This window comes from Myotis yumanensis, unplaced genomic scaffold (genome assembly GCF_028538775.1).
Source record: "Myotis yumanensis isolate MYYU_CA2020_CCGP unplaced genomic scaffold, mMyoYum1.0.hap1 SCAF_3, whole genome shotgun sequence".
Classification (NCBI taxonomy): domain Eukaryota; kingdom Metazoa; phylum Chordata; class Mammalia; order Chiroptera; family Vespertilionidae; genus Myotis; species Myotis yumanensis.
In genome coordinates, this window is record NW_027223754.1 from 10784027 (window position 1) to 10810682 (window position 26656).

General features: G+C 39.7%; 1 protein-coding gene across 1 annotated transcript; it reads left to right on the top strand.

Annotated features, from left to right (window-relative positions):
- The first annotated feature begins 4480 nt into the window (after window positions 1-4480).
- On the top strand, window positions 4481-12103 carry TRIML1 (tripartite motif family like 1). The gene is made up of 6 exons (XM_070407371.1): window positions 4481-4906; window positions 5139-5234; window positions 6482-6712; window positions 9390-9412; window positions 9568-9665; window positions 11553-12103. The coding sequence occupies exons 1-6, from the start codon at window positions 4481-4483 to the stop codon at window positions 12101-12103; spliced, it is 1425 nt and encodes a 474-aa protein (XP_070263472.1).
- The last annotated feature ends 14553 nt before the right edge of the window (window positions 12104-26656 follow it).

Genomic DNA, 26656 nt, shown 5'->3' on the forward strand with positions numbered 1-26656 from the left:
GAAACATAAAGGGTTTATTCTCCAGAAAAACAAACAAAACACCTCACCCTAAAGTCCCAAGATGTGTAAGTTGCTAAAGCTCTGGAAGGCAACACTCCACCACCAACTTTGGCAACTCAGCAGGAGTGGCTGCATTACAGCTTCTGACTGAGTCTATGGATTTATAGCACCTGGATCCTTGCCCCACTGATCTGGACTCCAGGTGTTGCTGGTAGGACCAACGTGCTACCTATAAAGAAGAATAAAGATGAATATTTCCAAGTTGAATTGGTCTTTTAATATTTCTGAGATTAAAAAGAATGATACAATCTAGACATTTTTGTTATTGTAATATTTGACCCACTTTCAGATCATGTATTTTATTCTTCCAAGATTTCAAGTTTTCCCACTTCTAAATAGTAGCTATTCCTTCTTTTGAAACATGCCTTAAAGGCTCAGATCAAATACCATTTCTCCCAAGTTTTCCCTGAAAGAATTTAATATTCCCTCCACTAAAATATTAAAACAGTTAATAAATTTAAATTCTATAACTCTTTTTTAAAATTAAAACATTTCAAATACATTCAATATTATTTTTGTTCACATTCAATGTATTTACATTCAGTATTATTTTTGTATTAGTTTCAGGTGTACAGCGTAGTGGCTAGATGTAAATTCTACCACTCTTAAAGGTATGCATCTATTAACATTTTGTAGCTTTTCGTTTTGCACACCTAACTCCTGCTTTCATCACTGAGCTCATTGCTCTAAATATAAGAAAGGCTCGATAACTTAGTTAAATAAAGGACTGTATCAAAATCACGAAAACATTTTTAGAAAGATTTATTATGTCACAGCTGAAATTAATCATCTCAGATGATATTTTTTCTTTCCCCCCTCAACCTGAAAAAAAATTACCTCATTACTTGGTTTACTACAAGTCACGCCTCACATTTCTTTGCTCCTACCCCATCCCCCAATATTTCTTTACTGGAAAACACTGAAAACACATTAAAAAGGTCAGAAAAAATATAATTTTATACAAAAAAATTATACAATAAAAAAGTAAAGTGATGCCTTCTGATGCTCTAATCCCACCACACTAAACTGCCTGTCGGGTTTGTAATTTTCCTAGTGGTGTTTAATTTCTGAATCCTGCTTAAGACACCTTCCAGAAGTAGTCCATTTTAAATTTTTACTATGTTATCAATTATCTCCTCTTATGATATGCTTCATTCTTTAGACACAATACTTGCCCACATGGTTAACAAATATGGTCCTTACTTGCTAAAAGGATGTAGGGTAATCAAGTACAAAACCACATAAATACTAGTAAGTAAGTAAGTAAATAAATAAATAAATAAGTGAAAAAATAATACAAAGGAAACTAATCTGAGTAGAAATTCATGACTAGAGTGGGGAAAAATACACACACACACACACACACACACACACACCCCTGGAATACACATTGGTATAAGTTGTTAGGTAGAGTTTCAATTTTTTTTCCCCAGATGGCTACACCCACTTGTCCTAAACCATTTGTTGGATAATCTATCTTTTCCACACCAATATGAAATGATAGACACAGCCTTTCAAACAAGATATTTTTTTTTCAAATAAGTCCCTATCTAGCCTACTATCGTCACCAATAAATAACCCCTCACTATATCTTTAAGGTTTGGTTTTTCTTTGTGCTTCAAACCTAATTCCATGTGGGTGATAGTTATGACTGTGGACCTCTTGGGGTATCCCTATTATCTCCTCCTCAGGAGGAGACAAGCCAAAGAAGAAGCTATTTGAGTTGTTGATCTCAGAAATCATGTCTGGCAGTGCAGTGCCCTGAGGGTTGGCGTAATGTGCTTTGAGATATCTGGTCCACTCTATAATTTTCTTTATCCATGAAGTAAGCCCAGTCAATGTTGTCAGAGAGATGATAAAGAAGTCTGCATTCCCAACAGTGCACATAGCCAGTGATTTTAGATACCTGTCACAACATCACACCATAATGACAGCTGTCCAATTTCCTTCTGAAAGCACTTGAGCCGTACTTACATTTCACTGAGATAACTGAAAATTTTCATCCACTCACAGACAAGTGAGCCGCAGTGCAGTGTGTTGACAAAGAGAATGACTGGGAGGTAAGAGACCCAGGTTCCAATTCCTGACCTGACTCTTGCAGTGAGCAAGTATTCAGGGGCAAACTCAATCTATTGGAGTCTCACTTTTCTTCATCATCTATGGAAGGTTGTTGGACTATGTAATCTCTTGACTTCTGGCCAGATAAAAATTCTATAATAATACGTTTTTTTCTATTTGTTCATTTAATACTTATTTACAGTCAAGTTGAGCCCTTGCTATGTGTAAAGATATGTTTATTGTGTTAAGGAGTCTATGAAACTGGCCTATGAAAGTTTATTTGGAACAGGGAAAGTGGGATGGGACAGAAGTCAGTGTGGCTTCAACTTAGAATATGCTGGTCTCCCCATTCCAAATTGGAATACAGGTTCTGTGATGTACCCTAACTCTACTGCAAGGCTTATTCTAATGAATCTGGTCAATGCTAAAGACTCTTTCTGGGTTTGTGTGGGAATAACATACTGAACGTAGATGGTAGTTTATATTTTCCAACGAAGACAGTGCTTGTATAATTTTTTTTCAAGGCACTTAAAACTACTCCTTATAATATATTAAAGCTCTGACCCAGTTGCTAGCCTAGAAGCTATCTAAACAGTAGAGGTTTCATGACCCCAAACTGATGCTACTTCTCTTTCTATTTAAACTAGTTTAACTCCTAAATCAAGTTGTTTGTTTTTTAGCATAAATTTTCGTCCTAGTAATTCCTAAGTGCTATACAAAGGACATATGATGAAAACACTTGGAATTAATTACTTCAGAAAGACCTTTTAAAAATTGAAAAAAATATATTAAGTTCAGAGAGGAAGGGAGAGGGAGATAGAAACATCAGTGAGATAGAATCATTGCTCGGCTGCCTCCTGCACGCCCCCTACTGGGGATCGAGCCCAAAATCCGGGCTTGTGCCCTGACCAGGAATTGAACTGTGAGCTCTGTGGCTCAGCATCCTACTGGAGATAGTGAGAAAGAAGGATCAGTTTGAATCATAAAAGCCAGAAAGTAATTAATGGAATAATATGAGTGATGGAGACCCATCGGAAGTTGCCAACTGGAGAGTGACAGCATAAAAATAGAAATAAGGTATGATGCACTTAGTGGAAGGGAGCTGGTTAGGCCCCGAGAAAGAGCTTCTAAGGTCCCACTCTCTGGCATACAGTGAGTAGAGTATAGACCACACAGGAACTGACTCATGAGCACATGGCATAGTGCATTTATAGAAATTGACACTAATCTCAGTGGACATTTACACAGTCCTCATGCTATACATTTATTTTGTCATATCTAAAAACAATGTCTGAACATTTAATTTCTGTCTGGTAAGAACTAATAGGGGCTTAAGAAGACATTTTCAAAGAGTGAATATAAGCGAGCAAAATTATATTTATACTAAAATTCTTTCTACCCACTCCACAGTGCAATAGATCCTTGAGGCAACTTCCAATAAGAAGCAGCGGTTCTCAATCTGTGGGTCGCGGCCCCTGAAAATACATCCTGCATATCAGATATTTGCATTACGATTCATAACAGTAGCAAAATTACAGTTATGAAGTAGCAACGAAAATAATTTTGTGGTTAGGGTTCACCGCAACATGAGGAGCTGTATTAAAGAGTCGCGGCATTAGGAAGGTTGAGAACCACTGCTAGATGCTGTCTATGGCGGCAGAGAGCTGAGTGCCATGGTCTTCAGGGCAGAGCAATAAACATAACTCTGGTAATCCATTGTACATCTATAATTGGGGAATACTATAATGCAGTTGTTCTAATTTTATTGGGTAAATCAAATGAAAAGACCCAGTACCTGATAAAGGAGCAAAGAGCTGTTAGACTTTGGTCAAGCAGAGAAAATGGCCTAATGATGGAAGAAATAGATATTACAATGTTCTTCCTTCAGTTTCTCGACTAGATCCGTTAGCCAAATAGTCTAAAAGATTTGGACCATAGGTCCAATTCAGATATTATTTGAGACCATCATGATTTAAATCGCTGTACTGGCTTATACCAAATTATCCAATGTCCAGTCTAAGACCAATGTGTTTAAATGGTTTTATGGTGCTGCTAATATGATATAACCAACTCTCAAAATGAAAACTCTGTTAGGAGCAAGTATCCTCAGTTTTAGCATGTGGCTTACCCAGTGAGATTCCTGAAAAGCTGTGGTTGATGATGAACCAGGGTACGGGAGTTCCACATTAAGTCATAATGGCTTTGTGTTTAAAGAGTACATGTCAATTGGTGAAATCAGGCACAGAGGAGAGTAAGAGTTTCTTGTACTAACAACATAGGAATTGATCACTCACTTGTTACTCAAAACAATAGAACCTCAAAGAGGAATTTAGTTCCAGAACAGAGGCGTGACCTTACTCTAATGTCCTTCTTAGAGAAAATGTCTACTTCAGATTTGATGGAGAACCTTAGGGAAGAACTGACCTGTTTCATCTGCTTGGACTATTTCACCAGCCCAGTGACCACTGAATGTGGACACAGCTTTTGCCTGGTGTGTCTCCTGAGGAGCTGGGAGCAACACAACACTCCTTTTTCTTGTCCTGAGTGCTGGAGGACCTTGGAGGCCCCTCACTTCCAGCCCAATGAGCGTCTGGGGAGGCTGGCTGGCATCGGCAAGCAACTCAGGTCCCAGGTGCTGCAGAGCGAGGACCAACAAGGCCCCTATGGGAGAATGCTGGCAGCCGCTATGATGCACCCTGAGGAGGATCAGGGTGTAAACGCTTTCTCGTCCCAGTGTCATGGAATAAACAGAATGTCTCTCTCCAGTGAAGCTGAGGAGCATCACAAAGTAAGATTAGCTGCTCAATACAAATTTCAGAGCCGATCAGGTTCCATCACTCAGCTCCCATAGAATTGTCTACCGGCGACAACCATCTCCAGGCACAGACCACACACTTGGCCCGGATTCTGCTTTACCCTTCCTTTTAGGGTCCCAGTCATCTTGTTGTTATTGGTCCTCGAGACCCCTACACGACCTGGTGCACCGCTCATTTGTCACAGAGTGTTTGTTTCTGTTGCAGGAGAAACTCCAGGAAATCCTAAATCTTTTGTGTAAAAAGAAAAAGGAAACTCAGGTTATGTTAACCCACGAGAAGGAGAGAGTGATATTGTGTAAGGTCAGTGACTGTCCTGTTTGTGCATCTTGTATGTGATTCTGTGAGGGGGGCATCTCTGAAGGGACACTTAGTGAAATGAGAGGGGAGAGAAGACGTCATTTCCCAGCCCCCATCGACAGTATGCAGTATCCCTGCTCTGGCCTACCTACCTTTGCTTGTCCACCTGGGAATCTCAAAACTCAACTCAATTTCCCATTCCCAGGCCAGCTTCCCTCACCCCTTGGTGCACCTTTATAACTCAGAAGCTACCTCTATTTTAGCTCTTATTATAATTATCTAAAATACAATGTATACTTATAGATAGATAGATATCATAAAATGGAAATCAACAGAGACATTTCAAGTGCTTTGGGTTGAAAAAAAATTCCAAATTAAAAACAAAAGAGAAAGGAAAAATATGACAAAATATTAGTTAGGATTAGTACACCTGCACAAATGCTAGTTTGTCGAGGTTAGTCAAATTAATTTTAATTTTAGCTGTCTAGCAATGCAGAGAACCAAATGTTTAGCTATTTTAAAAATATGTGTGTATCTAATTCTCCTACTAAACTTTGAGTTCTTATTTTTTAAATATATTTTATTGATTTCTTACAGAGAGGAAGGGAGAGGGATAGAGAGTTAGAAACATCATGAGAGAGAAACATCGATCAGCTGCCTACTGGGTATGTGCCCGCAACCAAGGTACATGCCCTTGACCGGAATCGAACCTGGGACCCTTGAGTCCACAGGCCGACGCTCTATCCACTGAGCCAAACTGGTTAGGGCAAAACTTTGAATTCTTAAATGGGAGTATTTGTGATGTACATTTCTATATCTAGTATGTGAGCCAATGACTACTTTGATAGAGTAAATATTTGTTGAATAAATGAACACACTTTAAAAAATAATGTTGTCCTTATTTTATACTGCCTTATATTTTATAATGGGACTGATCATCACCTGTCATATATATTTTTTGTTTATTTTTGTTTTTTTTGTTTTTTTGCTTTTTTCCAGTAGAATGACAGCCTCCTGGGAATATAAAATTTGGGGTTTCTTTACTATTCTATCTACACACAACTAAAATACAACTTATTCAACCCAGCTAGTCTATATATATATATATATATATATATATATATATATATGTCAAGTTTCAAAAATTATCACAGTGAAACTCTAGGACTTTGTAAGGGTGAAAAAACACATTCTGTTACTAACCTTATTATGTCGTGTGTGTGTGTGTGTGTGTGTGTGTGTGATGGCAGGAAGAGACAAAGAATTGTAAACAGGTTGTTGTGTCCGAATATGTAAAAATGCACCAGTTCCTGAAAGAGGAGGAGCAGCTACATCTGCAGCTGCTGGAAAAGGAGGAAAGAGAGAACCTGAAGAAACTGAGGGACAATGAGATCAAACTGATCCAGCAAGTAAGGGGCCTGAGCAAAATGATTGGTCAGATAGAGTCCATGTGTCAGAACTCGAATATAGCATCTTTAGAGGTAAGAACATTGGGAAAATTAATGGAAAAGTATGTAGTAACACATAATATTTCAAGTCATACAAGATAAAATGTTCTTTATTAACCTAGAAAACTAAGTTCTGATTCAAAAATAGTTTTCTGAAAGAATTAACATTCTATCAATACTAATAAATGGTTGATATGCTAATTAGACCGGATAGACCGGACATCTTCCAGACATCCTTCTGGACGGACATCCTTCCGGACAAAGCTGCAGTGGCTGCACGGGCCGAGGAGGGCAGGCAGCCACCATGGCCTGCAGTGGCAGCAGCAGTGGGGTGATGGGGGCAATATCTTCCCCTGATCGGCCCGGTCGCCTCCCGCAAAGGGAGGCCAGACTGTGAAGCGGGCCTAAGCCGTCAATAGGACATCCCCTGAGGGCTCCTGGACTGTGAGAGGAGGCAGGCCGGGCTAAGGGGAACCCCCCCCCCCCCCCCCAGTGCACAAATTTTCATGCACTGGGCCTCTAGTATAGTATAAATAAAGAGGTGGAGAAAAAAACAGAGGGATATCCACCTGAACCAAGGTTGATGATGACTCCAATTTCTCCTGTGCCTGCCTCTCTGCAACCTCGGCTTTGCCAAATATCTTAAGTTTTGTGAGCATCAATTATGGGCTGGACACATTAAATATTTTTTTCTTTATTGACTAAGGTATTACATATGTGTCCTTATCCCCCCATTGCCTCCCCCCACCCCCCACTCATGCCTTCACCTCCCTGGTGTCTATGTCCATTGGTTAGGCTTATATACATGCATACAAGTCCTTTGGTTGATCTCTCCCCCTTACCCCCACCCTCCCCTACCTTCCCTCTGAGATTTGACAGCCTGATCGATGCTTCTCTGTCTCTGGATCTGTTTTTGTTCATCAGTTTATGTTGCTCATTATATTCCACAAATGAGTGAGATCATGTGATATTTATCTTTCTCTGATTGGTTTATTTTGCTTGGCATAATGCTCTCCAGTTCCATCCATGCTGTTGCAAATGGTAAGAATTCCTTCTTTTTTATTGCAGCGTAGTATTCCATTGTGTAGATGTACTACTGTTTTTTAATCCACTCATCTACTGATGGGCACTTAGGCTGTTTCCAAATCTTAGCTATTGTAAATTGTGCTGCTATGAACATAGGGGTGCATATATCCTTTCTGATTGGTGTTTCTGGTTTCTTGGGATATATTCCTAGGAGTGGGATCACAGGGTCAAATGGGAGTTCCATTTTTAGTTTTTTGAGGAAACTCCATACTGTTCTCCACAGTGGCTGCACCAGTCTGCATTCCCACCAGCAGTGCACGAGGGTTCCTTTTTATCCACATCCTCGCCAGCACTTGTCATTTGTTGATTTGTTGATGATAGCCATTCTGACAGGTGTGAGATGGTACCCACTGTCGTTTTGATTTGCATCTCTCGGATGATTAGTGACTTTGAGCATGTTTTCATGTGTCTCTTGGCCTTCCTTATGTCCTCTTTCAAAAAGTATCTATTTAGGTCCATTGCCCATTTTTTGATTGGGTTGTTTATCTTCCTTTTGTTAAGTTGTATGAGTTCCCTGTAAATGTTAGAGATTAAACCCTTATTGGTGATAACATTGGCAAATATGTTCTCACATGCAGTGGGCTTTCTTGTTGTTTTGTTGATTGTTCCTTTTGCTGTATAGAAGCTTTTTATTTTGATGTAGTCCTATTTGTTTATTTTCTCTTTAGTTTCCATTGCCCTAGGACAGTGATGGCGAACCTTTTGAGCTTGGCGTGTCAGCATTTTGAAAAACCTAACTTAACTCTGGTGCTGTGTCACATATAGATATTTTTTGATATTTGCAACCATAGTAAAACAAAGATTTATATTTTTTATATTTATTTTATATATTTAAATGCCATTTAACAAAGAAAAATCAACCAAAAAAATGAGTTCGCATGTCACCTCTGACACGCGTGTCATAGGTTCGCCATCACTGCCCTAGGAGCTGTATCGGTGAAGATATTGCTTCGGCATATGTCTTCCCAACAACCCACTCCAACTATACACACAGGTTTAGTCTCAGCTCTCACTGGCCACTTTCCTGTAGTTACCTCTGAATCCTCAAGACATTGGATAATGAAGCCAATAGTCTGCCTCCTTTGTCAGCCACAGGTTCTCTTGACAAAGTGATATGAAAAAAAAAAAAAAAGAAAGGACATGCCCTGGCTGGCATTGCTCAGTGGTTAGAGTGTTGGCTTGCGCAACGAGGGGTCATAGGTCCGATTTTGGTCAAGGGCATGTATCTGGGTTGTAGGTTAGATCCTTGCCCAATTGGGATGCGTGCAGGAGGCAGCCAATGGATGTGACTCTCTCACATCAATCTTTCTCTCTTTCTCCTCCTCCCTCCTTTCCACTCTCTCTGAAACTCAATGGAAAAAATATCCTCAGGTGAGGATTAAAAACAAAAAGGGAAAGGACAAAGTAGTCTAGTCATTTGAGAAACGTCTCATGTTCACAAGAACTCACCCCTAGAAGAAGCAGGGGATTTCTTTTCTCTCCCATATGCACTCCCACTCAAGGTGTCCTAGAGCTGCAGGAAGCAGATTCTGTGAAATTTTCAAGGACTGTATCCAACATGGATTCAGTCTTTGCTATTGATCAAAGTGCACAAATACTAACCTTCTTTCTGTTATATCCGTAGGAGATGGAAGAAGCACTGGAAAGGTAGGTTTCCATCCTGTGTTCAGGGATGTCAGATACAGGGATGTGGTGCTGATGAAATAGGTTGGGGACAGAGTGAGGATGAGAGTGTCCATGCTGCTGGGACAAAATGAGCAGGTCATGCTGAGGAGATGGAGTGACACTCTGCCCTCTTGTAGGAGTGAGCCACTGTTGCTTCAGTGTCCAGAGACCACCAGCACAGAGCTGAGTCTGTGCCGCATCACCGGAATGAGGGAGATGCTAAGAAAATTCCACGGTAAGTCAGCCTGATTTCCGGAGTTAGCTTCAGCTTTCTCTCACAGAATGTTCAGCGTCTGGGTGCCAGGCTCTCAGTGAAGGCATTCTGAGCCAGCAGGGAACACCGGCAAAGGCTGGGCCGCAGAGCAGCTCTGTGCTGGAGTAGACAGACACAGGCGGGATTGACGTCTGCCTGGCTTTGTCTTTTAATGATTCCTGATCCTTCCTTTGTTGGTTTGTTTTCATTATTCTGTTTTGTCCATCTCAGCCCCTTACACAGACTCACACACCTCTTCAGGCGTTTCTGCATTTCCACCCCTGTCTTTGTCAGGACAAAAGCTAACACACTTAAATCCCAGTGGGAGAACATACAAAGAACTATCCTTTTAGAATACTCCAGCTATTTAGACTGGCTAAGAAGGAGAGAGGTCAGTGTTAGTCTCAACATTGATCTTGACAATCTGACTTTCAGAGAAAGGCCTAATCAACTTTGGACTCCATAGATATTTGATAAGTGCCTACTATGTGCCTGGTACTAGGCTGTGAGACTCTGAGCATACTTACAATGACAACAAGATAGACTTGCCTTTGCTTTTGTAGAACTTCCAATGAAATTGTGGAGATGGACATTAATAGTCACAGATATTTATTGATAATTGGAATTTGACCTGTCAATAAAAGTATAAATTGTATGGTAAAGGGGACCCAATCTTTTCTGGAGAGTAGGTGAAAATAGGAGGCCTCTTCTTTTAAAAAAATATTTTTATTGATTTCAGAGAGGAAGGGAGAGATAGAAACATCAATGATGACATAGAATCATTGATTAGCTCTTTTCTGCATGCCCCACACTGGAGATCAGTATTTGCCCTTGACCAGAATTCAACCTGGGATCCTTCAGTCCACAGGCTGACACCCTATCCACTGAGATATCAGCTAGGGCTGGAGGCCTCTTCTATAACATCCTTTCAAGAGAGTGAGAGAGGAGTCTCTCACTGGTGCGCCTCACCAAAGGGTCACTGGGGTTGAACTAACTCCTATGCAGCTGCACGTAAGCATGACATCATGAAGAATGCTCTTTAGGAATTACCATTCCAGCTCTCAGTAACTTTGTAAGCTTGGTCCAGCTTTCTAACCTTTATGAATCTAAGTTTTCTCCTTAATAAAAAAAAAAATAGAAAAACAATAATGCATGTCACGATTAAATGAGATAATGTACAGAAAATGGTTGATATCTAAGTAGGAGTTCAGTAAATGATAACTGCCTATATTTCTCTCCCACTCCAATGGACGAACCAGAAGCAACCCTGGCTGAAGCAAATACAAATGACAAAGGGTACATCACCCTGTGTGGATAAATAGTTCTGAGTGCTCAGACTGTCTTGTGAACAAACAACTTCCATTCCATTACCAGAGATTCCTCTCTCCCTCTCAGACAGGCTAAATATCACTTTCCACACAACCATCTTCTGTTTCCTTTTAGAAATGCATTCTCTCTTTTGTGAAACAGTAAAAGGGCTCAGAGATTATTTTCTCAAAAAAAAAAAAAAATCCCCACCATGCTCACCTAAGTTACATTTTTAAAAAGTAGGACTGAATACTAAGAATTTAATTTACATTCCACATGCATGGAGGGGGGTTTCAAGAATACAAATGAGCCCTAACTGGTTTTGCTCAGTGGATAGAGCATTGGCCTGCTGACTGAAGAGTCCCAGGTTTGATTCCAGTCAAGGGCATGTACTGTGGTTGTGGGCTCAAACCCCAGTGGGGGGTGTACAGGAGGCAGCTGATCGATGTTTCTCTCTCATTAATGTTTCTATCTCTCTCTTTCCCTTCCTCTCTCTAAAAATAAATACAAATATTTTTAAAGAGAATACAAGTGAGCATTCATTCTTTACTCCTCTTGCAGCAGATATAACTCTGGATCCAGACACAGCTAATGCCTACCTTGTCTTGTCTGAGGATCTGAAAAGTGTGAGATATGGAGGGATCCGACAGAAGCTACCTGACAACCCAGAGAGATTTGACCAGTCTGCAACTGTGTTGGGTGCTCAGAGCTTCACCTGCGGGAGACACTACTGGGAGGTGGAAGTCGGAAACAAGACGGAGTGGGAAGTGGGCATCTGTAAGGACTCCGTAAGCAGAAAGGGGAATCTCCCCAAGCCCCCCGGAGACCTCTTCTCACTTATCGGCTTAAAAATTGGAGATGATTATAGCCTTTGGGTCTCATCACCTTTGAAAGGTCAACATGTTAGAGAGCCTGTGCAAAAGGTCGGTGTGTTCTTAGACTATGAGTCTGGACACATAGCATTCTACAACGTGACAGATGAGTCTCTCATCTACAGCTTCCCTCCGGACTCCTTCGAAGAGGCACTCAGACCTATATTTTCTCCTTGCCTCCCAAATGAAGGGACGAACACAGGCCCCCTTACCATCTGCTCACTGAATAGCTATGTCTGAGGAAGATGCTCCTGAGTCTCTCTGAGAATGAGGTCTTAGACCAACAGATGACTATTAATTAAGATGACAAATGAGTTGATAGTATTAACATCAGGTGATCTAAAAGTAAAGCTCCCCACCCCAAAGAGTTTCCATTAACTTGAACCTACAATGAACAGCCAAATTGGACAATCAACTTCTAACACAAATAGGAGAAAGCCAACCCTATCCCTTGTCTTTAACTAAATTTATCATCTAGACCATCCCATGTTTGTGCCAATCACGAAACATGTAGAATTAGAATTAGCCCCTATTACCCTGAATCCCATGGCCATAGGCCAGTTTTATAAATATATATCATTTTTTTCAAGTGTATTTATTTATTTAATGCTAAAACACTGCTGTTTGAATGTGTCTTTGTTCCATGTGCAGAGCTCTTATACTGATGCAATCCTAACCCCTTTAGGGGCTATGCACGGGTCCTCCCTTCCACGGGTGGTGAGAGGGGCACACGGCACAGCCTCCTCTGAAAAGTCACTTTTCTTTCCATCCCATGGGGCCTGGAGCACTTTTGCTCAGGGAGGGTTCAGAATGCTGCAAATATGTGTATGACTATCACTGTATCATTCATGCTTCCATAATCACAAAACGCTGAAACATCTGCTAACACGTTCAAAGATGACAGAGCAAAGTTTCTACTCAATAAATCTATCAATGCTGTGGGTGCCAAGTTACCTTATTAAGTTTTATGTAAGGTTATTTTCTGTGCTTTTGCTATTTGCAGAAGCCTTTTTACAAATTTTTATTGAATTTATTCAGGTGACATTGGTTAATAAAATTATACAGGTTTCAAATGTACATGACATTATTTTACTTATAACTATAATTTTTGTTTTTTTGCTTAATCCCTTCACCTTTTTCACCTAGCCCCACACCCCACCAACTCCTCTGACAGTTGTCAGTCCGTTCTCTATGTCTGTTTCTATCTTATTTGTTAGTTTATTTTGTTCATTAGATTCCCCATATGAGTGAAGTCATATGGTACTTGTCTTTCTCTGATTGGCTTTTTCACTTAGCGAAATGCTCTCTAGGACCATTCATGCTGTCACAAAGGGTAAGATTTCCTCCTTTTTAAAACCAAGTAGTATTCCATTGTGTCAATGTACCAAACCTTTTATATCCACTCATCTACTGATGGGCACTTGGGCTGCTTCCAAATCTTGGATATTGTAAATAATACTGCAATGAACATAGAGGTACATATATTCTTTTAAAATAATGTTTTGGGTTTCCTCGGATATATTCCCAGAAGTGCAATTGCTGGATCAGAGAGCAGTTCCATATTTAAATTTTCGAGGTAACTCCACACTGATTTCCACAGTGGCTGCACCAATCTGCATTCCCACCCACAGTGCACAAGGATTCCTTTTTCTCCACATCCTTGCCAACATATATTTTGAAAATTAAATATCACTTACTAGATATTTCTTGAAAATACTTTTTAAATCCCTAAATATATAAACATGTACCTTCTAAGAATTGGTGCCTTTTGTTAAATTACATGTATCATATCAAAAATTCACATTCAATAAATGGTATTATTTAATGATATGTAATAAATATTTTATATTAAAAATTTCTCAGTTAGGGTTGTAATGTTCTTTAGTCTTCCAGCATCCAGGAATAATACAGGATCATGCAGGAACTGTAATTGTCTTAAAAAAACAATTTAAAAAATATATATTTTTATTGATTTCAGAGAGAAAGAGAGAGGGAGATATAGAAACCTCAGTGATGAGAGAGAAATGTTGATCAGCTGCCTTCTGAATGCCCCCCACTGGGGATCGAGGCCACTACCATTGCTGGCCTTGGGTATGTGCCTTTGACCAGAATCAAACCTGGGACCCTTCGGTCCACAAGCCGACACTCTGAGCCAAACCAGCCAGGGCACTGAAAAATATAATTTTTAATGAGAGTAATATTTTATTTTCTGAGTTCCCCTGACTTATTTCATTATTCCCCTAGGATGGGAAATTTAGCTTATTTTCCGTTTGTAGCCACCAAAAGCAACACTGATGAATGACATGAAGATAAAGTTTTGGGTGTATTTATAATTATCCCTCGCGTCTATCTCCTTCGGGCAGAGCAGTTTCTTGTGGATCCCGCTGGCATATGTTTGTAGTTGTGCATCTGCCCACAGGTTTTCTGCTCCACGGGTAGTCCAAAAGGTTCTACTCCCTGGCATTTCCACAGCGAAGATGCGGAAGCACAGCTTGGAGACACGAAAGAACATGTTTTCCTCTGCCCTACAGTCTTGCCAGCAGCTCTGCATTTATTCCAAAAAAATCTCTCCGGGAGCAACGGGGGAGTAGTGCTTGGGCTTTGAAATCAAACAGTCCTTGGTCTGAACACTTACCTTCACAAAATAACTGTTTCAACTTTCACAAGTTATTTCAACTCTCCGAGCCTTGGTTTCCTCTTCTCAAAAACTGAAGACTACCTACGTGTGATGATTATGTGAGAACAGAACACCGTGGATTCGTGTGCATGGCGATTTGTTACTTCTCCCCTGCCCCACTTTAGAGACTGCGCTTTGCAATTTTTTAGGGACCAAAAAGCCATAGAATGCTTATGAAGAATATAGAAAACATAAGCAACAAAATCTCCAAAGTCGTAATTATTTTACTAGTATAGGAAAAGTATTAACACAAAATTTAGTTGGAGAGAAAAAAACCTTTATGGATCATTTTCTTATCTTTCATGGAAATCTTTTTGACCTTCACACTTGTGAGCAGCTCATTGCCTAATAAAAAATAAATATAATAAGTAGGAGATAGATTAAAATGAAAACTTCTAATGTGGTAACCTCACTGTCATTCCTCTATCTTAGTGATCTCACACCATGCACTCTGCCGGCACTCTAAGTGCTATCCCTAGCGGAATGGCGATGCAGCCTTATTAACCTCTGTTGGCTCAGCTGGTGGTGCTCAAGTAGATCGGGGGACCTGAGATATTTGCCCCATCAGCCTTTGGGTGGGGCTTGGGTGGTCACCACCAGCTGAGAACCTCTTCCTCCCTTTAAAACCTTATAAATCATATTAGATGTAGGCCACAATACGAGACAGATGGGAAAGCACTAACCCCTAGCCCCCACCATCGGCGACTATCATCTATATCTATCTATCTATCTATCTATCTATCTATCTATCTATCTATCTATCTATCATCTATCTGATATATTACTCACACGGGATGTACTATTATAGCTTTCTTATTGACAGCAGCACAGAACCAAGTTTTGTGAGGCCTAAAGCTTATGCAGCCCAGCTGCTGTAGCTCAGTTGTTGGAGCATCACCCTGTGCACCAAGAGGTCTCAGGTTTGATTCCTGGTCAGGAAACATGCCTGGGTCACAGGCGCCAGTAGGGAGCGTGCAGGAGGCAGCTGATGAATGTTTCTCTCTCATTGATGTTTCTATCTCCCTTCCAAGTCCTTCCTCTCTAAATTCAATTAAACAAACAAACAAACAAACATGTTCAATCTTATGCAAATGAGGAGAGTCATCTTTAAGAAAAATAATTAAAAATTACGAATTTTAACCTTAGGTCAGGATTTAGAGGGTCTCAAACAATTAAGGGGCCTGATACTTGTTTAATTAGTTTTGTGGTATATCTGCATATGGGTTAGCCAGATGCAAGGTGAGGTGATAAGGCAGTAAAGCCAGAACTCTAGGTTCAAATCTTGGCTCCACCCTAACTCTATGGCACTGGGCAAGGTGCTTAATCTTCATTTCTCAGTGGTTGAAGATAATGCAGACTCATGGATTGTTGCAGCAAATGACATAACACTTGCACTTAGAACACCACCTAACTTAAGGTTAACTTCTCAACAGATGTTAAATATTAATAGTTCTTTACTAAGCTTTAGCAACAACATGAGCAGGACTCTGCATTTTTGTATGCTGCCTTCTGTGGTATTTTCCACGGTGCTGACCATGAACTTATATGGAGTTCAGAAATACAGCCTCTCTCAGTCTTGCTCTTGCCCTCATGTCCTGGTTTCCATCCTTGATGGAAACTCTACCTCCAGTTTTGCGATGGCCCCAAAGCACAATGCTCATCCTTCTGAGTTCCTAATTCTAATCCTCACTCCTTATCTCTTAGGACGTTTTCCTAAAAATTCTTGAGCATTTCAAATATTGCCTTTTATTTGACTCAATGACTCTTTTTCTTCCTTCCTTCCTTTGGCATATCTCTAAAGAACTGTTATACTCAGTTAAATTTTTATTAGACATTTTAAAGAGTAACTGTTAAATGTGTTGTCTTTTTTGAGGTGTCAGAAATGTTTGCTAAAACAGTCATCCAAACTTCCATCCAAACTTCTCCCCCCTCTTTCCCCTGGGTACAGCCTTGGCCAGCTCCCTTCCCCAGTTCCCCTTATAAACAGTGGTGTGCGGCAGCATGCTGATGGTTAGAAATGGCGTGGTGGGAGTACATACATCAACCAATCTACAAACATTTTAAATCAGCTCTCTACCCTGTAGAGACCTAGTTGTTGAACAATTATCAGCATTTCACCTCATAAAATTTCTGCACATTTACTGGTAATCCTCTCTGGTAACTGCTTCTGGGCATACCCAGATTAACATAAAAGGGGAGAGGAGAAAATATAAAATCAGTTTGGGACATGTTGAGACAGTGGATAGAAATCTTGAGACCCTTCAAGATCATCAAAATAAAATTGCTTTCTCCAGTAGGAAAATTATCACCAGCCAAAGCTAAATCTTTGCCCTCAGGAACTAAAGCTTAGGATATTCGCTTTTAGCAGAAATAACTCCAAAGATTGAGGTAGCAAAGCTTTTCTGGGGTGGTGGTCCCCAATACCTTCCACCTCAGACCTAGTTTCCAGGTTCTTGGTCTACAAGTGTTTCACTGAGATGGGAATTATTTTTTTCCTTAAACTGTATTTTGCACTTTCCTCACTTCACTTATCATCACAGGCCAACCCTTTCTCAATTTCCTTCTATTTCTGAATTTTTACCCCTTCTTCGCTGCTCTTGAAATTCTCCAGGAATTTTTTAAAGCTAACCTGTACATGTCAATTCATGAAATGTGCTTTCTTTTTCTGTTAAATATTTCACAACTTTAATATATATATATATATGCCCAAGTCTCTTGCCAACTGCTTCTGGCCCTTTAACTCTTTCTTAATCCCTGCAACCTGATAGCACTGAGTAACACAGAAAATTGAAAAGCTTGACTTATGAGCAATAGTTAAAGATGCTTCTCCTCCTCCAAAGCTGTTTTTTTTTTTTTTTTTTTTTTTTTTGGTGTCAGGAGTGGGATTTGGCTGCTGTTTTTTTTTTTTTATATATACCAGGACATCCCTGAAATTGCTCAACTTAGTCTCCTTTCCCTTTGTTCAACCCTTGAGTCATTTTCTTCCTTTTTAAAGAAAAAATATTTTTATTGATTTCAAAGAAGAAGGGAGAGGGAGGGAGAGATAAAAACATTAATGATGAGAGAGAATCATTGATCAACTGCCTCCTGCACACCAGCCACTGGGGATCAAGTGTGTAACTTGGACATGTGCCCCAACCAGAGATCAAACTGTGACCTCCTGGTTCATAGTTTGGTGCTCAACCACTGAGCCATACCAGATGGACCCTTGAGTCTTTTTCTCAACCCTTGTGATGCACAGACTAATTCTAACAAGTGTGTGTGTGTGTGTGTGTGTGTGTGTGTGTGTGTGTGTGTGAGAGAGAGAGAGAGAGAGAGAGATATTTCTCTTCTTTCCACAAATGGATGTATATGAAAATACTGAATATTCATGCCTACATGGTAAAAATCAGAGTCTTTGGCAGATTATTTGACCCTCTCATTTATATCCCCCCTTCTTCAGCTTATTCGACTTATTTTTTATTAGCTCCCTGAGACTTGAGAGTATTTGGGAGTAAGACCATTCCTCTAGCCCCTGAGCTGGTAAAAAAGCTTGTTAGAATGGCTGCTTTTTCTCCATGTATCTTCTTAGATTTGAGTTTCTCAGGGTGTATGTTACAGACTTTTAAGTCATCCTCCAAAGATGGAGGATAGAGGGAATGAAAAGCCCTCCAGTTCTGGGAAAATAAGTTAAAAGGGCCTGAATTATCTGTATTAAGTCGCCTAATAAGGCCATGTAAATATGTTTAAAAATGCCTAATTATACATTTAAATTCACTTTTTGTAAAAAAAATAAATACAGATACAGTTGCATATATTCCCTCTCTATAGCGTATCCCAAACTAAGACGACCATTTGGGGTTGTATTTAAGGTCTAATGGCAACATCCTCTATTACTATTTAGCTTTGTCTATAGAACAGAACATGCATTATACATACAAAGGGAAGGATGATAAAAGTAAAGTTTGTACAAGCCAATGAAACCTTTGTACTTTTTTCCAGTATTGGAGTACTGTTTAACCGTGGGCCATTCCATCCACTTCTTTGCAATGAGATGTCTACCAACATGTTAGTAGGAAGCTTTGCTGTAAGTCAGGTAGTTTATTAATGGATGAATTTTAAAGTGCTTTATAGCATATGCTTTGTAAGCTAATTTAGAATAAAAATCAATGCAGTGAAATTTGGTTCTTAATGACACCTTTTATGGCCCAATGTTGGCTGCCCTTCAAGACTCATCTTCTGTACACGTATGTATATACAATTGATATACAAATAGCTGAAAAGAGCAAGCTTCCTTGTCTAACAAAGAATCCCATCAAGCAGATGGTTGCTCTTGACTCCATCCCTGACATATAAGTTGTTTTCTGCTGTCCTTAGCAGGATGATTGCTTTGAGAAAGGAAATGTATTGCAATACAATGATAATAGCAATAACAATGAAAGCAAATCGTTATAGCACTTACTTTTTGCTCGGGACTGTCCTAAGTGCTTAACTACAAGTACTCATTTTATCCTCATAATGATCCAGAGAAATAGTAGTTACCATTATTACCTCCTATTTCCTGGTGAGAAAGTAAAGTACAGAGAGGTTGAGTAACTTGACCAGGCTCACAGAGCCAACAAGTAGTAGAGATAAAATTTGAACCTAGGTGGTCTGGCCCATGTGTGCAATTTTTAACTGTTATTTTAGTTACAGAATAAAATAAATCCTTCACATACTGAATATACAAAGCTCTATTTATTAATTCTTCAGGAACTGGATGAGTAATTATATTATCTTGTTATTAGTGCCTATAGGGGAGAGGCTAAGGATAAGTCTTTAAAAAGAAGAATCTGTGGAAGACACAGGATTTCCTTAATAGTTTCTGAGTTCTCTGCTGCTGGAAGCAGATTCCATGTTATATACCTCTTCTCGTCTCTACCACAGTTACCTTTCACTTTATGGACAATTTCTTGACTCTGCACTGGGGGGTCAGAGCCTTACCCTTTTCCTGGAAGCTTGGTCCTCTGGGGACTGTAATGTGGCTTTTACCCCAGTGGGTGATCACCAGGGCGAAGTGCTTAGATAAGCAAGCTCACTGAGATATGCTGAGCCACTGCCTCCAACCTTCTTTGATGTGTTTATGAGGTCAAGGCAAAGAGAACACCTTTGACTTGAAGGATTTTTTATGCACACGTATTTTCTCTGTAATAAGATTATACTCTTTTGGATAATGTGTCCCAGGTGGAAAATAATTTCTCCCATTTATGAAACATTTATTAAAGGCCAAGTACTGTGCATAATATTTACACTACTATTGAAAATTTAAAGACATCGCCCAATGCCACAGACTTAAGGGAACTGGATACACACCCAGCTCTGCTAACTCCAAAGCCTATTTTTTTTTAACTACTGGACTATATTATTCCTCAATAGAAATTAGTTAGCTGAAGGTCCAGTTTGTTAAATGGAGCATTTGACTTTGAGTGACACTGAGGTACATGAATGTAGAAAGAACAGTGAATCCTTTGGCTGTTAGAGACAGAAAATCAGTTCTTTTAACAAGTTGGGGCTGGAGGAAGTAGTTTTAAAGCAATTGTCATATACATAATAACTGAAGTTGTAAGATGGTGCTGTTCTATTCTAGTAAAGACTGAAGATCAAGAACATAGGGTCAAATACTGAGATTTAGAAAAAAAATAGCCAGTTTAGCTTAAAAAACAGCAGACCAGAAGAATGGGAGAGTTTCAAATAAAGGTCTATTAAAATTTCACTTGAATCAAGGTAAGTCATTGAAATACTTGACCACTTTACTATTTTATTGTATTAAATTCATTCATAAATAATTTCCATGAGGAAAAAAATAGGTGGGAAGAAATTAGATGTTATAATAGACTCCATTTTTTTTCTTTTCTTCCCATGTTTAAGTTCCCTTCTTTTCTTTCTTCCTTCTGCATTTGGTTGACCAACTCAGGTAAAACAAATGTACTTTACTATTGGGGGCACAAAATTTAATATCTTAAAATGACAGCAAAATTTAGTTATAAAACAAAGCATTATAGTAAAATGTCATATTCTTGGTTATTAAGTAACCAGAGGATACCAGTGACATTTCAAGCCAAAAATCAGAACTCTGGATCCTGAAACAACCAATAGTTAGGGTTGAGGATTTGCCCATTGGCAGATGGAAATGTCCATCAGAATGTTCTTGACCACCTGGTATAATCAAATAAAGTGTCAACATTTTGGGACACACCTTTTATTTACCTTTAGAATGTTAATAAAAATTGGGTTGGGCCAAATTGCTTAGAAATTGGGGGCATCACAAGAAATAAATCAATAGAAAGGATAATCCCCAGAATTTATAAGAATACACTTTGTATATGTTTATACTTGTAGTGCCCTTTAAAAAGATCTTTTTAAAAGAGACACAAGGTTATTTTGCCCTTTTCCTTCTACTGAGATAGATAGCTAAAACAGGTGCATGCCCAGCTATGTTGGAAGTGATGGCAGGGAAGCAGAGAGGATAGGGCACAGGAACTGGGGGGAGTCCTGTGATCCCTGGACAACATTCCTAAAGCAGCTCCTTTAAAAAAGGGGACTATATTGGTAATATTGTTATTAAGATGATGAGGAGAAGACCTTGGAGGAAGCAGCATGAGTGCAAGAGAAGGTAGACAATAAATGACAGTAAAAATCCCATTGCTCTGTCATGCAGAGCTGACTCATCCCCCAGCTTGACCCCAGGGCTCTCCCCACTAGTGGACCTTCCCTTTATGCTATGACTGACTGTTTCCTGTCCTGCATTTTATCCTGCGTCTTTCTGAGACACGTTCACACTCTCTTCTCCATTTTGCCTTTAATGTAGGGGGATGACTTCTATTTCTCACCATATGTTGCCAGACAACTGAAAACAGCGTAACGATGAATAGCTTGATAAGCCACCATCCTTTGGTATTCCTCCATCAGGAAGATCTGATCAGAACACATATAAAAATGCAGTCAGTTTTGCTATAAAGCTTGTTTGAAAATTCAAATTTGTGCCATTTATTTGAGCATATCAGGAATCTCACGTTTGCTTGTGTCTGATTTCATCCACGAGAAGCAGTAGGTGGACACAGAAAACTGCTTTCAGCTGAGCCTACTCATACAGGGGTGCACAATGTCCCCCACCTCCACCCGACCCCCAACCCCATCACCAACATCTGCCCACTGTCTTCGTTCACCGAACTTATTTAGAGCCACAGCCATTCACATGTGGTATTACAACCTTCCTTCTGATTTCCCCCTTTTCCTGCCCCTGCTGATTACCTCCTGTCACCACCTCACAATAACTCACAAGTCTCAATCCTTCTGATGCCTATATCCACAAGCAAATTCAGGTCTTTATCGCTGGGAAGTGTCATATTTATTGTAGCATTTATGTAGTTCTTAACCATTTAGCAAGTATAAAACTGTGCGCCTATATTTATTAGGTCCTATCTTTTAGTGTGTCACTGAGAAAGTTTTTAAGTGTTAGGTTCATAAACTCGTAAGCCCTGTGGTTTTTATTGCACATTTTTGCATAACGCGGTGATTTTTAGGAATAAATATGTAGCATTCTAGCAGAACTGACTATATGTGACAGGATGTTAAATTCAAACACCTTCTCTTTAGGATTTCATGGAGGAACAAGATCATCTATGTGCCAACCTCATTTTTTCTTATGTTAAACTTGCAAAGGAGTTGTAAAAAAAAAAAAATAGCTTTTGCCTTTACTCTTGTTGTAGGTGAGCCCATGTTACAGTCAAAGTAGCTGAAGGTTTCTTTGGAAATTGGAGGCTTTCTTTGGAGAGAGTAATCCATGCCCTCGGGATCCTAGACCCCCTTTCTATGGGAGAAGGGTAGAGCTTACTTTCCTCTAACCTCATGCCCCATAAGAGAGACTTCAGGTAATTGGAACAGCTAAAGTGCATCCACAGAGTTTGAGATTACACAGTGGAGTGATGTCAGCCTGAGGCCTGACAAGAAAAGCCTCCAGCCTGGCTGAAGCGGTCTGAAATACACTGATCAGTCCTCACTCCTCTGTATCCTGTTACCTGTGCTTAAAAAAAATACTCAGTGGGGTGTTACTGGGCATGAGAAGAAATGGAGATGATGGCCCAGAGGAGTGCAGACAAGATGCAAGGTCAGAAGAAAGAAACGGTACTGTTTATGGGCCACGCAAGGATGTCTCTCTCAATGATGGGTCGCAGATACACGGTGGTCCCGTGAGATTATAATGGAGCTGAAAAGTTGCAATCACCAGTGATGTCATAGCCATTGTGATGTCAGAGCACAATGCATTGCTCATGTTTATGGTGAGTCTGGTGTACACAAACCGACTGCACTGCCAATTGTATAAAAGTATAGCACATACAATTATGTACAGTATATAATACGTGATAATAAATGACTGTTACTGATTTAGTTATTCGCTATACTATGCTTTTAATTCTTATTTTAGAGTGTACTTTATATTTGTATAAAAAATGTTTGCTATAAACAGTATGCTCTGCTACATTGGCAGCAGCCTCAGACATCTTGTGTTTACACATCTCTTGATTGCATCTTTTCCTCTTGTGCTTGATTTAATTGCATGCTGTTTTGTACAGTAACATGCTGTACAGGCTTGTACCTAGTCGCAGTAGACTATACCAGCAACCTAGTTGTGTAGACGGGTAATACCATCAAGGTTTGTGTGAGTGCACTCTCTGATGTTCACACAACAAAATTGCCTAAGGATGTATTTCTCAGGACGTATCCCCATCGTAAGGTGTGGCATGACTGCGTTCTCCTGGCTTTAAAGGTGGAGGAAGGGGCTATAAGCCAAGGAATGTAGGATGCCTCTAGAGCAGTGGTTCTCAACCTTCTGGCCCTTTAAATACAGTTCCTCATGTTGTGACCCAACCTTAAAATTATTTTCGTTGCTACTTCATAACGGTAATGTTGCTACTGTTATGAATTGTAATGTAAATATCTGATATGCAGGATGGTCTTAGGTGACCCCTGTGAAAGGGTCGTTCGACTGCCAAAAGAGTCGCGACCCACAGGTTGAGAACCACTGCTCTAGGGGTTGGAAAATGCAAAGAAACAGAATTTCTCTAGACCTTCCAGTAGGAACTCAGGCTTTTCTACACCTTAATTTTAACCTAGGAAAAAAGATTTCAAACTTCTGACTTCCAGAACTGCAAGACACTACATTTGTGTGGTGTTAAGCCACTTAGTTTGCAGTAATTTGTTACAACAGTAATTGAAAACTAACATATGCTAAAGTTACAGGCAGAGGGGGGAGAGGAGTAGAGGGAAAGGCCTTTAATTCTGACTTGAGAGTAGGATTACAATTACATTTGCCCACTGAGAGCCAATTTAGCTCCAGAGACTGAGGCAGATTCACTGGGGGCCAGAGCAAAGGCACTGGAAGTGCTGACACCATCTGGCAGTACCATAGCCAATGGCTTAGAGTTCAGTCCAGGCAGACACTCCCTACTGACTCTATTAATAACACATTCTGGTTGCTATTGGTAAAATATTTTTCATCTATGAGTAAAATGATGTTGTTTACAAGTGAAATTGAAAGCCTAAAATATTTTCAATAAACTCCTTAGGGCTGATTAGAATTGGGATCAATTTTATGCACTCTGTGTTGGGTAGCATCCTTCTGTGATGAGAGGGTGAGTCCTGAGCAGCCCATTGCGCTAGGAATAGGGAGAGGTGCTGGCAGTATTTTTGTGTGAAAAGATTTTAGAATTGTCCAAGTTGAGTGGAAGGACAGGTGGAAAGAGCTCAGTGGGTTCCTGCACCTTTGTGCTGTGATGGAGTCAGTAAGCGAAAAGTTAGGAAGGTTTTTCTTCTCCTCCAACCTGTGTCCTCCGTATCCTTCTCTTCTTTTCGCCCACCTGAATCTGCATTTAAATTTCATTGATTAAATGGAAACAGGGTTTATCTTTTATTGTATGCTGATCTTTTTATTCCCTACCACTTCACCTTTGTCTTACTTTTTAACTCTTTTTTTGAAAATATATTTTTATTGAATGCAGAGAGGAAGAGAGAGATAGAAACATCAATGATAAGAGAATCATTGATCAACTGCCTCTTGAACGCCCCCTACTGGGGATCAAGCCTGCAAGCAGGGCATGTGCCCTGACCTGGAATTGAACTGTGACCTCCTGGTTCGTAGGTCTATGCTATAACCACAGAGCCACGCCAGCTGGGCTACTTTTCAACTCTTTATGAGACACAGCATGGTAGTCAGGTAGAGCTGGGCTAAATTTCAAGTCCTTCACATTCTAGCTGGATGACTAGGCTCAAGATCTGGCACACTGATTGTAAAACAAATGTTGCTTTTTGCCTGGTTCCTCTTTCATAATACATATCATAGTGATCGGTACACATCAGAAGCACAGAATACAATGTCAGCAAATCCTGCTGTTGGTTCGGGTCAAGAAGATGCATGGACACTGATTACTCACACAATGTGAACAACCAGTGACACCTGTGGTCTAGAAGATCCAAGAGAGACTTGGCTCCAGAATAACATTATGTACTTCTATTCAGTTAGGAAAAGGGAAATGCCATATTTTTCTGTGTATAAGACACTATTTTTTTCTAAAATCGTTACACTGAAAATTGAGAGGCGTCAAATCGAGGTTGCATAGCTGCTTATACCTTGTCAAACAGGCTTCCTCCAATCACAAGCCTTATTGTTACTGACATCAGCTGATGCTGTAACTGGAGGTGGAGGTGGAGGGTGTGCAGATGCAACAGGGACCAGAGCATTCTGAGCCCATAAAGATGTCAAAAATAAATATCAGTAAGCGATTGTCTTACTCTGCAAAATTCAAACTGAATATAATCAACTACGCTAAAGAGCATGGAAATAGAGTGGCACATAGACAATTTGGACCTCCTCCCACTAGTGTAGGATCAGACAGTGAAGAAAAGAGGAAGAACAAATCCTTAAGATGCCAAAAAAGAAGAAGGCCTTAAGACAAAAACCAGCAAAATGTTTAAAATATTGATTTCTAAATTTGGGGTTGGAAAAGTGGGCGGTGTTTTATACATGGGGGCGTCTTATACACGGAAAAATATGATAACATTACTGTATGCCTACTATGTCCTGGGTACTGATGGGAGTGTAGGATACTTATAAAAATTTACTCCTTTACCCTGCTTATAGTTCGGCCATGGTATAGGCTTAATTGTCAGATACACAATCTTAGCTAGTGGTATACTTAGATTCTCAATAAATGTTAGGAATTTAGAACCAGACAGGGGTTGAAATGCTTACTTTGCTTCTTAGAAAATTTTTTACCTTAGACAATTTTCTTAACCTTTTCAAGCCTCATTTAGCCAACTGACCTTTTATTGAGCCCACATGGGGTCCACCATTGAGCTATCCTGGAGGAATAATAGATAGAAGACAGGGTCCCAGTCCTACAGAGAAAAGCCATTGCTTTTGGTTTCAAGTGTCAAGATCTGGGTAACAGTACCCATCCTGCAGCATGTCGTGAGGTTAAATGAGATACATTTTTTTTTTTGTGAGAGTGCTTCACATTTAGAGGAAACTCATTAAATGTAAATTTTTTTCTTTCCCTAGTGGCAACCTAGTGGGAAGGAAAATTTTAAGCTTGGAAATCTTTACCTGTTCTTCTCAAATAATACTAACACTGCCCTGGGGGTGACTGGTTTTCAATAGCAACAATGGGAACAATATTAGACTGAAGGTAACTCTGTAGATTGGAGAGATTTTTGTAAATGATAGTGAGATTTTGGTCAATCTCCAATGTTTGAAAATATTCTTCTTATAAGAATAACTCTACCGTGTACAATTTCATGATGTGATCAGATGTACTGGAAGATAATACTTCCTTCACTGACAAGGACAGGTGGGAAATAGATGAGATTTTTGAAGCGAATTAACAGAAGTACACATTAATGCTCTTGGATTTCTAAGAGGGTCTGGGATAGCCAATGTAGTAATTATTGTAATGTAAGACATGATAGTGCTGGTAGCCCAGAGAGAGAAAAGAGTTAAAGTTTCCTTAGTATAGTAATACTGTGATTGTTGATTCACAAATGGCAGTTCTACTAACAAGAATATTTTTTTTTCTTCATAGGAAACGAGACTGTTTTATCTT

Bases quoted from the DNA above. Each gene is read 5' to 3' on its own strand.
- TRIML1 (XM_070407371.1), top strand. From the start codon at position 4,481: ATGTCCTTCTTAGAGAAAATGTCTACTTCAGATTTGATGGAGAACCTT. The intron at 9,413-9,567 runs GTAGGTTTCCAT...GCCCTCTTGTAG, and splicing joins ATGGAAGAAGCACTGGAAAG to GAGTGAGCCACTGTTGCTTC. The intron at 9,666-11,552 runs GTAAGTCAGCCT...CTCCTCTTGCAG, and splicing joins GATGCTAAGAAAATTCCACG to CAGATATAACTCTGGATCCA.